Here is a 14,359-nt window from a genome sequence, read left to right on the forward strand (position 1 = left end):
AGTTACGTGCGACATCCACCTAGCTTCCTGAAACAGGTCACACTTTATTTGGTTAGTCCATCTATGATCTACAGATGGTCTTACTATCAACAAACTCTGTTTATAAGCAACTGCTTCCTAAGGTTAAGGTTAAGGGTTAAGGGTTAAGTTAAGGGTTAGGATAAAGGTTAAGGTTAAGGTTAGGGTTAAGGTTAAGGGTTAAGGGTTAAGTTAAGGGTTAGGATAAGGGTTAAGGTTAGGGTTAAGGTTAAGGGTTAAGTTAAGGGTTAGGATAAGGGTTAAGGTTAGGGTTAAGGGTTAAGTTAAGGGTTAGGATAAGGGTTAAGGTTAGGGTTAAGGTTAAGGGTTAAGGGTTAAGTTAAGGGTTAGGATAAGGGTTAAGGTTAGGGTTAAGGTTAAGGGTTAAGTTAAGGGTTAGGATAAGGGTTAAGGTTAGGGTTAAGGGTTAAGTTAAGGGTTAGGATAAGGGTTAAGGTTAAGGTTAGGGCTAGAGTTAGGGGTAGTAGATAGTTGAAATGTCACTGATAGTCTGTAGAGAATCTACAGATGGACTATCCAAATAAAGTGTTAGTGAACAAATGTTTTCTGTTGAAAAGCTGTTAACACATCTAAACCACATTGCTTCCTTAGATATACACATATTAGTTTCTGTTCAAAACTATATAATCTGTTTTAACTATGTGTGTTGTTACGTAACCAACCAACCAACGATCGTCGCTCAACAGAAAAGGGAACTAACAAATGAGCCACTGACAACCCGAACGAAACAGGTGGAAACAGGTGGAGTTTTTAATATGGGTTCAGAAAGTGGGTACTGGCTGGGTACTGGCTGGGTACCCTCGATTAGGTCTTAAACACCCCCCATGAAGAGCCACTAAATTAGCCTGATCACAAACTAAAAGAAAACCCAACCCAAGATTAGGAAGTGAAAATAAATGTTGAGCAACTCAAACAGGGAGACACAAAATAAAAGGCTTTGTACGGACAAACTTAAAGAGGGACGGCAAACCAGCTCTTTCAACATCTATCATTCAAACTGGAGCATTGGCTATGCTGTTCTTAAAGGGGAACCGCACTGCTGATTTTGCCTCATTTGTTTATCTTGCTCCTCAAGAAATTCTGGCGGCCATGACAGAAGCCAAACGGGAGTTGGCTTGGGGGTGTGGTTTTTTGGGGGGTGTTTTCTTGGGTGTGTCCTTGCCACCACCGAGACACACCCATCTGTCAGAACCTTGCCCGCAGCTGTTTCCTCCCCACTCAATCACAACAAACAAACCTCCTGCAGGTTGAGTTCAATAACTACAGACAGATGTATGGATGAGATGCCAGAGGAAGTGTTTAATTAATAGGTCAGGAGTTGACAGAGTCATATGAGAAGAATGCAATTGCTGAATTTATGTAGATATTTATAAACTAAGTGTTTTGATAACTTTCACATGTATTAACAGGTCAGAATGGTTACCTTCAGTTACCTGGCTGGAAGGTTAAGGTTAGGGCTAGAGTTAGGGGTAGTAGGGGTAGTAGATAGTTGAAATGTCACTGGCATTTCCCCATGTTTCAGTTACCTGGTTGGAACTGGCATTTCCCCGTGTTTCAGTTACCTGGTTGGAACTGGCATTTCCCCATGTTTCAGTTACCTGGTTGGAACTGGCATTTCCCCGTGTTTCAGTTACCTGGTTGGAACTGGCATTTCCCGTGTTTCAGTTACCTGGTTGGAACTGGCATTTCCCCGTGTTTCAGTTACCTGGTTGGAACTGGCATTTCCCGTGTTTCCGTTACCTGGTTGGACTGTCACTCAGTCCTCCAGAAAGCAACACTTATGCAGTTCTATTACGTGATATATTCTATTACGTGATATATTCTACTACGTGATATATTCTACTAGTGATATATTCTACTACGTGATATATTCTACTACGTGATATATTCTACTACGTGATATATTCTACTACGTGATATATTCTACTACGTGATATATTCTACTAGTGATATATTCTACTAGTGATATATTCTACTAGTGATATATTCTACTACTACTACGTGATATATTCTACTAGTGATATATTCTATTCGTGATATATTCTACTAGTGATATATTCTACTAGTGATATATTCTACTAGTGATATATACTCTATTCTACTAGTGATATATTCTACTAGTGATATATTCTACTACGTGATATATTCTACTACGTGATATATTCTACTAGTGATATATTCTACTAGTGATATATTCTACTAGTGTGATATATTCTACTAGTGATATATTCTACTACTCTACTACGTGATATATTCTACTACGTGATATATTCTACTAGTGATATATACGTGATATATTCTACTAGTGATATATTCTACTAGTGATATATTCTACTACGTGATATATTCTACTAGTGATATATTCTACTAGTGATATATTCTACTACGTGATATATTCTACTAGTGATATATTCTACTAGTGATATATTCTACTACGTGATATATTCTACTACGTGATATATTCTACTACGTGATATATTCTACTACGTGATATATTCTACTACGTGATATATTCTACTAGTGATATATTCTACTAGTGATATATTCTACTACGTGATATATTCTACTACGTGATATATTCTACTAGTGATATATTCTACTAGTGATATATTCTACTACGTGATATATTCTACTAGTGATATATTCTACTAGTGATATATTCTACTACGTGATATATTCTACTAGTGATATATTCTACTACGTGATATATTCTACTACGTGATATATTCTACTACGTGATATATTCTACTAGTGATATATTCTACTAGTGATATATTCTACTAGTGATATATTCTACTAGTGATATATTCTACTACGTGATATATTCTACTAGTGATATATTCTACTAGTGATATATTCTACTAGTGATATATTCTACTACGTGATATATTCTACTACGTGATATATTCTACTAGTGATATATTCTACTAGTGATATATTCTACTAGTGATATATTCTACTACGTGATATATTCTACTACGTGATATATTCTACTACGTGATATATTCTACTAGTGATATATTCTACTAGTGATATATTCTACTAGTGATATATTCTACTACGTGATATCTTTAAAAAGATGTGTTCGACAGGATTATCTACACATACTGACCAGCTCAAATAGACAGAAGCGTGCTACATGGCGAAATGAAATGTCTCTCCTGTGAAGACGTGACACGCGACATATGCCTAGTTTCCCGAAACAAGTCTCATATACGCACACACAACTCAGGTCTGAATTTTCCTACGGTGCCTGGTCAAAAGTAGTGCACTACGCCTGTCTATGGAATATGGTGTCATTTGGAACGCACTCTGAATGACTTCAGCTGTTAATTTTACACTTTAAAATGTCTGAAACTATCAGGTTTAAGATGGTTTGATTTCATTTGATTGAGGTCACTAACAGCTATGAGTATAGATCCTCATCCACATAGTTGGTTATGTCAGAGGGAAAGTACAGACATCTTCTCACACAATCTCTCTATATCTTTCTCTTTCTCTCTCTCCTTCAGTCTCTCTCTTTTTGTCTCTCGCTTCCTGTCTTTTGTCTCTCGCTTCCTGTCTTTTTCAGAATGGGATCTCTGGCCATGCTGGTCCTCCTCTTCTTCTCTCAGGGTCAAAGTTCAACCCCAGAGGTCGAGAAGAGGTCAACGTGTGATCAATGTGACGAGCGTCTCTTCTGCAACTGCTCCTCCCGGAACTACCAACACGTACCCACGGTAACCGTCACCGAGGTCGTAACCCTCGACCTCTCCTTCAACGACATCACCTCGGTTGCTGAGGACGATCTGAGAGAGTACACGTGGTTACGAACCCTTGATCTCCGTAGCAACAGGATCCAGAGTATCCACGAATGGGCCTTCCACCTCCTGCAGGTAACCCATAGAGTTATATAAACAGCACATTTCCTGCATGTGGGGCGGCAGGGTAGCCTAGTGGTTAGAGCGTTGGACTAATAACCGGAAGGTTGCAAGTTCAAACCCCCGAGCTGACAAGGTACAAATCTGTCGTTCTGCCCCTGAACAGGCAGTTCACCCACTGTTACTAAGCCGTCATTGAAAATAAGAATTTGTTCTTAACTGACTTGCCTAGTTAAATAAAGGTAAAATAAATCTAATTTCCTGCATGTAACACATAGAGTTATATAGAGGGCACTCCTACTGCAGGTAACACATAGAGTTATATAGAGGGCACTCCTACTGCAGGTAACACATAGAGTTATATAGAGGGCACTCCTACTGCAGGTACACATAGAGTTATATAGAGGGCACTCCTACTGCAGGTAACACATAGAGAGTTATATAGAGGGCACTCCTACTGCAGGTAACACATAGAGTTATATAGAGGGCACTCCTACTGCAGGTAACACATAGAGTTATATAGAGGGCACTCCTACTGCAGGTAACACATAGAGTTATATAGAGGGCACTCCTACTGCAGGTAACACATAGAGGTGCAGGTAACACATAGAGTTATATAGAGGGCACTCCTACTGCAGGTAACACATAGAGTTATATAGAGGGCACTCCTACTGCAGGTTATATAGAGGGCACTCCTACTGCAGGTAGAGAGTTATATAGAGGGCACTCCTACTGCAGGTAACACATAGAGTTATATAGAGGGCACTCCTACTGCAGGTAACACATAGAGTTATATAGAGGGCACTCCTACTGCAGGTAACACATAGAGTTATATAGAGGGCACTCCTACTGCAGGTAACACATAGAGTTATATAGAGGGCACTCCTACTGCAGGTAACACATAGAGTTATATAGAGGGCACTCCTACTGCAGGTAACACATAGAGTTATATAGAGGGCACTCCTACTGCAGGTAACACATAGAGTTATATAGAGGGCACTCCTACTGCAGGTAGAGGGCACATAGAGTTATATAGAGGGCACTCCTACTGCAGGTAACACATAGAGTTATATAGAGGGCACTCCTACTGCAGGTAACACATAGAGTTATATAGAGGGCACTCCTACTGCAGGTAACACATAGAGTTATATAGAGGGCACTCCTACTGCAGGTAACACATAGAGTTATATAGAGGGTTGCATATAGAGTTATATAGAGGGCACTCCTACTGCAGGTAACACAGAGTTATATAGAGGGCACTCCTACTGCATAGAGTTATATAGAGGGCACTCCTACTGCAGGTAACACATAGAGTTATATAGCACTCCTACTGCAGGGCACTCTCCTACTGCAGGTAACACATAGAGTTATATAGAGGGCACTCCTACTGCAGGTAACACATAGAGTTATATAGAGGGCACTCCTACTGCAGGTAACACATAGAGTTATATAGAGGGCACTCCTACTGCAGGTAACACATAGAGTTATATAGAGGGCACTCCTACTGCAGGTAACACATAGAGTTATATAGAGGGCACTCCTACTGCAGGTAACACATAGAGTTATATAGAGGGCACTCCTACTGCAGGTAACACATAGAGTTATATAGAGGGCACTCCTACTGCAGGTAACACATAGAGTTATATAGAGGGCACTCCTACTGCAGGTAACACATAGAGTTATATAGAGGGCACTCCTACTGCAGGTAACACATAGAGTTATATAGAGGGCACTCCTACTGCAGGTAACACATAGAGTTATAGAGGGTTACTGCAGGTAACACATAGAGTTATATAGAGGGCACTCCTACTGCAGGTAACACATAGAGTTATATAGAGGGCACTCCTACTGCAGGTAACACATAGAGTTATATAGAGGGCACTCCTACTGCAGGTAACACATAGAGTTATATAGAGGGCACTCCTACTGCAGGTAACACATAGAGTTATATAGAGGGCACTCCTACTGCAGGTAACACATAGAGTTATATAGAGGGCACTCCTACTGCAGGTAACACATAGAGTTATATAGAGGGCACTCCTACTGCAGGCAGGCAACACATAGAGTTATATAGAGGGCACTCCTACTGCAGGTAACACATAGAGTTATATAGAGGGCACTCCTACTGCAGGTAACACATAGAGTTATATAGAGGGCACTCCTACTGCAGGTAACACATAGAGTTACTGCAGGTAACACATAGAGTTATATAGAGGGCACTCCTACTGCAGGTAACACATAGAGTTATATAGAGGGCACTCCTACTGCAGGTAACACATAGAGTTATATAGAGGGCACTCCTACTGCAGGTAACACATAGAGTTATATAGAGGGCACTCCTACTGCAGGTAACACATAGAGTTATATAGAGGGCACTCCTACTGCAGGTACACATAGAGTTATATAGAGGGCACTCCTACTGCAGGTAACACATAGAGGGTTATATAGAGGGCACTCCTACTGCAGGTAACACATAGAGTTATATAGAGGGCACTCCTACTGCAGGTAACACATAGAGTTATATAGAGGGCACTCCTACTGCAGGTAACACATAGAGTTATATAGAGGGCACTCCTACTGCAGGTAACACATAGAGTTATATAGAGGGACTGCAGGCACTAGAGGGCACCTACTGCAGGTAACACATAGAGTTATATAGAGGGCACTCCTACTGCAGGTAACACATAGAGTTATATAGAGGGCACTCCTACTGCAGGTAACACATAGAGTTATATAGAGGTAACACATAGGCACTCCTACTGCAGGTAACACATAGAGTTATATAGAGGGCACTCCTACTGCAGGTAACACATAGAGTTATATAGAGGGCACTCCTACTGCAGGTAACACATAGAGTTATATAGAGGGCACTCCTACTGCAGGTAACACATAGAGTTATATAGAGGGCACTCCTACTGCAGGTAACACATAGAGTTATATAGAGGGCACTCCTACTGCAGGTAACACATAGAGTTATATAGAGGGCACTCCTACTGCAGGTAACACATAGAGTTATATAGAGGGCACTCCTACTGCAGGTAACACATAGAGTTATATAGAGGGCACTCCTACTGCAGGTAACACATAGAGGGTTATATAGAGGGCACTCCTACTGCAGGTACACATAGAGTTATATAGAGGGCACTCCTACTGCAGGTAACACATAGAGTTATATAGAGGGCACTCCTACTGCAGGTACACATAGAGTTATATAGAGGGCACTCCTACTGCAGGTAACACATAGAGTTATATAGAGGGCACTCCTACTGCAGGTACACATAGAGTTATATAGAGGGCACTCCTACTGCAGGTAACACATAGAGTTATATAGAGGGCACTCCTACTGCAGGTACACATAGAGTTATATAGAGGCACTCCTACTGGCACATAGAGTTATATAGAGGGCCTACTGCAGGTAACACATAGAGTTATATAGAGGGCACTCCTACTGCAGGTACACATAGAGTTATATAGAGGGCACTCCTACTGCAGGTAACACATAGAGTTATATAGAGGGCACTCCTACTGCAGGTAACACATAGAGTTATATAGAGGGCACTCCTACTGCAGGTAACACATAGAGTTATATAGAGGGCACTCCTACTGCAGGTAACACATAGAGTTATATAGAGGGCACTCCTACTGCAGGTAACACATAGAGTTATATAGAGGGCACTCCTACTGCAGGTAACACATAGAGTTATATAGAGGGCACTCCTACTGCAGGTAACACATAGAGTTATATAGAGGGCACTCCTACTGCAGGTAACACATAGAGTTATATAGAGGGCACTCCTACTGCAGGTAACACATAGAGTTATATAGAGGGCACTCCTACTGCAGGTACACATAGAGTTATATAGAGGGCACTCCTACTGCAGGTACACATAGAGTTATATAGAGGGCACTCCTACTGCAGGTACACATAGAGTTATATAGAGGGCACTCCTACTGCAGGTAACACATAGAGTTATATAGAGGGAACATCGAGATCTTTCTTTATTTGGATCGACCTTCGCTTTTGCAGAAGTGGCAGCTACTTTTCCTGGGGTCCACAAAGAACACAAAACATGACAATTAACAAAACACTGGTACATTAATATACAAGGAAGGTAATGTGTGTGTTAGTGTGTCTGTGTGGTGTGCTTGTGTTTGTCACAATCCCTGCTGTTCCATGAGTTGTTTTTTAATCTGTTTTTTTAAGGTTATTTTGCTGTTTGCTTGAATAACTTGAGATGGAAGGGAGTTCCATGCGATCATGGCCCTGTATAAAACTGTGCATTGCCATGAATTTGTTTGGGACTGTGAAGAGACCCCTGGTGACATGTCTTGTAGGGTATGTATGGGTGTCTGCAGAGACCCCTGGTGACATGTCTTTTAGGGTATGTATGGGTGTCTGAAGAGACCCCTGGTGACATGTCTTGTGGGGTATGTATGGGTGTCTGAAGAGACCCCTGGTGACATGTCTTGTGGGGTGTGTATGGGTGTCTGAAGAGACCCCTGGTGACATGTCTTGTAGGGTATGTATGGGTGTCTGCAGAGACCCCTGGTGACATGTCTTTTAGGGTATGTATGGGTGTCTGAAGAGACCCCTGGTGACATGTCTTGTGGGGTATGTATGGGTGTCTGAAGAGACCCCTGGTGACATGTCTTGTGGGGTGTGTATGGATGTCTGAAGAGACCCCTGGTGACATCTCTTGTGGGGTGTGTATGGGTGTCTGAAGAGACCCCTGGTGACATGTCTTGTGGGGTATGTATGGGTGTCTGAAGAGACCCCTGGTGACATGTCTTGTGGGGTGTGTATGGATGTCTGAAGAGACCCCTGGTGACATGTCTTGTAGGGTATGTATGGGTGTCTGCAGAGACCCCTGGTGACATGTCTTTTAGGGTATGTATGGGTGTCTGAAGAGACCCCTGGTGACATGTCTTGTGGGGTATGTATGGGTGTCTGAAGAGACCCCTGGTGACATGTCTTGTGGGGTGTGTATGGATGTCTGAAGAGACCCCTGGTGACATGTCTTGTGGGTATGTATGGGTGTCTGAAGAGACCCCTGGTGACATGTCTTGTGGGGTGTGTATGGGTGTCTGAGCTTAATGTTATTTGATTATACAGACAATATGGAATTTTTATCACAGTAATATTTATCATAAAAACAAGAAGAGAAGTAGTTAATCTGTTATCAACCCTCAACCAGGAAAGACTGGCATCCATGTTGTTGATGTTAGTTCTTTATGTGCCATTAAGGGTGAGGCGTGCTGCTCTGTTTGGAACCAGATGCAGTTTTGCTAGATCTTTCTTTGCTGCACCTGACCATATTACTGGACAGTTATCAAGATGAGACGAGATCAGACGAGATGAGACAAGACGAGATGAGACAAGATGAGAAGAGATGAGACAAGATGAGAAGAGATGAGACAAGATGAGACGAGATGAGACGAGACGAGACGAGACGAGACGAGACGAGATCAGAGCCTGAACCACTAGTACAGCTGATTTTTATTTTTATGTTTAAAAACATGCAGAATGTCTTTTTTACAACAGAAATACCTCTCCCTAATCTTCACAACAACTTTGTCAATATGACTTAACCATGATAATAGACCATTCAATGTTACTCCTAGGAGTTTAGCTTTCTCAACTTGCTCAATTTATGTACAACTCCATTGGAGGTTTAGGTGTTAAATAATGTTTTTTACCAAATACCATACTTTTAGTTTTAGCTGTATTCAAGACCAGTTTATTATCGATCACCTATTCTGAAACTGACTGTAACTCCTTTTGAATTTCCGTGAGCTCACTGGCATTGGGAGCTGACATGTAAAAGTGGAGAATCATCCACATACATAGTCATTTTAGCTTTGTGTAATACCAGTGGGACATCATCTGTAAATATAGAGAAAAGTAACTGCCTAAGACAATTGCCCTGAGGAACACTGGACGGTACATATCTGATGTTAGAGAAGCTTCCAATTGAAGAACACTCTCTGGGTTATTTTGGATGGATAACTCTCCAATCATGTGATGGCAGGTGATGTGAAGCCATAGCAAATGAATGTTTTCAATAAGAATTTATGATCAATAACATGACACTACAACATTCTATAACAGCCATGTTAGAACCCCATTAACATGACACTACAACATTCTATAACAGCCAAGTTAGAACCCCAATATCATGACACTACAACATTCTATAACAGTCATGTTAGAACATTAACATGACATTAACATGACACATGTTAGAACCCCATTAACATGACACTACAACATTCTATAACCCCATTAACACGACACATTCTATACAACATTAACCCTATAACAGCCATGTCTATAACCACATTAACATGACACTACAACATTCTATAATAGCCATGTTAGAACCTCATTAACATGACACTACAACATTCTATAACAGCCATGTTAGAACCCCATTAACATGACACTACAACATTCTATACACATGACACTGCAACATTCTATAACAATAACATGACACTACAACATTCTATAACGGCCATGTTAGAACCCCATTAACATGACACTGCAACATTCTATAACAGCCATGTTAGAACCCCAATAACATGACACTACAACATTCTACAACAGTCATGTTAGAACCCCATTAGCATGATACTGCAACATTCTATAACAGCCATGTTAGAACCCCAATAACATGACACTACAACATTCTACAACAGTCATGTTAGAACCCCATTAACATGACACTACAACATTCTACAACAGTCATGTTAGAACCCCATTAACATGACACTACAACATTCTATAACAGCCATGTTAGAACCCCAATAACATGACACTACAACATTCTATAACAGTCATGTTAGAACCCCATTAGCATGATACTGCAACATTCTATAACAGCCATTTTAACTCTTCATTAACATAACATGGGGAATATTTAAATAATACTATGTAACTGTCTAGAATTAGAACCACATTCAACATTCTAAAAGGTGTCCGAACTCTCTAAATACTTGGCTCTGATCCACTGGAGCTCTCTAGCCCATCTCCATGAGGTGACCTCTGATCCATTGTAAAGAGAGGAGAGGAGCTCTCTAGCCCCTCTCCATGAGGTGACCTCCGATCCATTGTAAAGAGAGGAGAGGAGCTCTCTAGCCCATCTCCATGAGGTGACCTCTGATCCATTGTAAAGAGAGGAGAGGAGCTCTCTAGCCCATCTCCATGAGGTGACCTCTGATCCATTGTAAAGAGAGGAGAGGAGCTCTCTAGCCCATCTCCATGAGGTGACCTCCGATCCATTGTGAGGAGAGAAGAAGACCTCTCTAGCCCATCTCCATGAGGTGACCTCTGATCCATTGTGAGGAGAGAAGAAGAGCTCTCTAGCCCATCTCCATGAGGTGACCTCTGATCCATTGTGAGGAGAGAAGAAGACCTCTCTAGCCCATCTCCATGAGGTGACCTCTGATCCATTGTGAGGAGAGAAGAAGAGCTCTCTAGCCCATCTCCATGAGGTAACCTCTGATCCATTGTAAAGAGAGGAGAGGAGCTCTCTAGCCCATCTCCATGAGGTAACCTCTGATCCATTGTAAAGAGAGGAGAGGAGCTCTCTAGCCCATCTCCATGAGGTGACCTCTTATCCATTGTGAGGAGAGAAGAAGAGTTCTCTAGCCCATCTCCACATACTGTATCTAGCCACAAACAGGCCTGCCCTCATAACAGCCTTGTTTCTGCCTACTGCTACAGGGCCTGGAGTCTCCGCCCTCATAACAGCCTTGTTTCTGCCTACTGCTACAGTGCCTGGAGTCTCCGCCCTCATAACAGCCTTGTTTCTGCCTACTGCTACAGGGCCTGGAGTCTCCGCCCTCATAACAGCCTTGTTTTTGCCTTCTGCTACAGGGCCTGGAGTCTCTGGACATGTCTTATAACCAGCTGGCTGCTCTGAATCCGGCCTGGTTCTCCAAGCTCCTCTCCCTACAACACCTCAACCTGCTGGGCAGCTGTTACAGGACCCTCGGCCCTGGAGGGACGCTGTCTCTCTTCAGGTATGTGAACTGTAAGGCTGGTTCCCAAAAGGCACATCTAGTGCACTACTTTTGACCAGGGTCCATAGTGAATAGGCTGTATCCAAAGTGACATATAAGTGGACAACTTTTATGAATAGAATGAATGATGATAATATTACTGATGATGACGGTAGTGGTGATGGTGGTGGTGGTGGTGGTGGTGATGATGGTGGTGATGATGGTGGTGATGATGGTGGTGGATGGTGGGTAGTGGTGATGGTGGTGGTGGTGGTGATGATGGTGGTGGTGATGGTGGTGGTGACGGTAGTGGTGATGGTGGTGGTGGTGGTGATGATGGTGGTGGTGATGGTGGTGGTGATGGTGGTGGTGGTGGTGGTGATGGTGGTGGTGATGGTGATACTGGTGGTGGTGGTGATGGTGGTGGTGATGATGGTGGTGGTGGTGATAATGGTGGTGATGGTGGTGATGATGGTGGTGGTGATGATGGTGGTGATGATGGTGGTGGTGGTGGTGGTGATGGTGGTGGTGGTGGTGATGATGGTGGTGATGGTGGTGATGGTGGTGGTGGTGATGGTGGTGGTGATGGTGGTGGTGATGGTGGTGGTGATGATGGTGATGGTGGTGATGGTGGTGGTGATGATGGTGATGGTGATGGTGGTGGTGATGGTGATGATGGTGGTGATGATGGTGATGGTGGTGATGATGGTGATGATGATGGTGGTGGTGATGATGGTGATGGTGGGTGATGATGGTGATGATGATGGTGGTGGTGATGATGGTGGTGGTGATGATGGTGGTGGTATGGATGGTGGTGATGGTGGTGATGGTGATGATGGTGGTGATGGTGGTGATGATGGTGGTGGTGGTGGTGATGATGATGGTGATTATGGTGATGATGGTGGTGGTGATGATGATGATGGTGGTGGTGATTATGGTGATGGTAGTGGTGATGATGGTGGTTGTGGTGATGATGATGGTGGTGGTGATGATGATGATGGTGATGATGGTGGTGGTGATGATATTGGTGATGATAATAGTGATGATGATGGTGATGATGATACTACTGATGAGTCTACTGATGATGATGGTTATTATCATCAGGTCTCTGACCAGGCTGAGGTTTCTGAGGTTTGGGAACCCTGCTCTGGAGGAGGTGAGGAGAGGAGACCTGGCTGGAGTCAGACAGTTGGACCAGCTGGAGGTCTACGGGAATAACCTGAAGAGGTGAAGGAATGAATGAAGGGGTGGAGTGAAGGAAGGAATGGATGGATGCACGAATGAACAAATGAGAAGGAGGACGAACTGATTGAAAGAAAGATTTTTTTTTTTTTTTTAACCTTTATTTAACTAGGCAAGTCAGTTAAGAACAAATTCTTATTTTCAATGACGGCCTAGGAACAGTGGGTTAACTGCCTGTTCAGGGGCAGAACGACAGATTTGTACCTTGTCAGCTCGGGGGTTTGAACTTGCAACCTTCCGGTTACTAATCCAACCGCTCTAACCACTAGGCTACCCTGCCGCCCCAGAATGAATGGATGAATTAACAAATTAAAGTAGGAAGGAAAGAGAGAAGGACGGAAAGAAGGAAGGGAGGATGAGTGAATGAATGGATTAAAACAACACAACAAAGTCAGGTAACTTACTTCCATTGTGGTCCTCATTGTTAGGTATGACCCTGGAAGCCTGGGTGATCTTTGGCCTCTAGGGGTCGTGACCCTGCGTCTCCGAGGACCATTCCAGGACAACACGACACTCGTCTCCTCTATCCTCCATGATGTCTCCTACTCAGAAACCTTTCTGGTAGTCGCTGACGTCCTGCTGTCCGAGAAGACCTCCATCGCACCGTTCAGAGAGACCAACCGGAGACGGGTGCGGTCCATAATGTTCCAGAACGCAACCTTGACGGACGAGGCCATAGTTCACTTCATGGAGGTTTGCCCTGTACACTGACCTGCTGTACAGATGCAGGATCTTAATTTGACTAGCTTCTCACAGAAGGAAAATAATCACGTAGCAACAAGAAATGTGAATTAATTATTGTGTGGATTAAAATTTATGGACATTTAGAAGCCCTCTTTAAACCTCAAATACACTACAAGTTTGCATTTCCTACTGTGCAGGACAATTCCTGCAACAAAAGGGTGATCAAATTAGGATCCTGTAGACTGCTACTTGCTTTGGTGTGTTTATACTGTAGTGTTATCCTTTCAAATTGTCATCTCCACTGTTGATTGATTTCTTCTTAAAGTCACTATTGTTATGTAGATATTATTATTATTTTCCTACACAGCAAATCAACACACTGCTTAGTGTGAAGTCGTATTTGCATATTTCCCAGAGTGACTTGCCTTTCGAGTGAATTGGAGATTTACTCCCCATGACTGTATTTGTTAGTGACAGAAACATGGTTGTTGCATTCAACCATTTCCAGTCTGGTGTCCTTCACCATGTCA

General features: G+C 42.7%; 1 protein-coding gene across 1 annotated transcript in view; it reads left to right on the top strand.

Annotated features, from left to right (window-relative positions):
• tlr2 (toll-like receptor 2) overlaps positions 1 to 14,359 on the top strand; it is a 30,647-nt gene that overhangs the window by 1,770 nt on the left and 14,518 nt on the right. The window contains exons 2-5 of the mRNA XM_042298531.1: positions 3,552 to 3,914; positions 11,779 to 11,924; positions 13,008 to 13,130; positions 13,574 to 13,838. Of these exons, the coding sequence (XP_042154465.1) occupies positions 3,612 to 3,914; positions 11,779 to 11,924; positions 13,008 to 13,130; positions 13,574 to 13,838 (837 nt within the window). The 5' untranslated portion in view covers positions 3,552 to 3,611. The remainder of the gene's footprint in view (positions 1 to 3,551; positions 3,915 to 11,778; positions 11,925 to 13,007; positions 13,131 to 13,573; positions 13,839 to 14,359) is intronic.

The sequence above is a fragment of the Oncorhynchus tshawytscha genome, linkage group LG15, assembly GCF_018296145.1.
Source record: "Oncorhynchus tshawytscha isolate Ot180627B linkage group LG15, Otsh_v2.0, whole genome shotgun sequence".
In the NCBI taxonomy this organism is placed as follows: domain Eukaryota; kingdom Metazoa; phylum Chordata; class Actinopteri; order Salmoniformes; family Salmonidae; genus Oncorhynchus; species Oncorhynchus tshawytscha.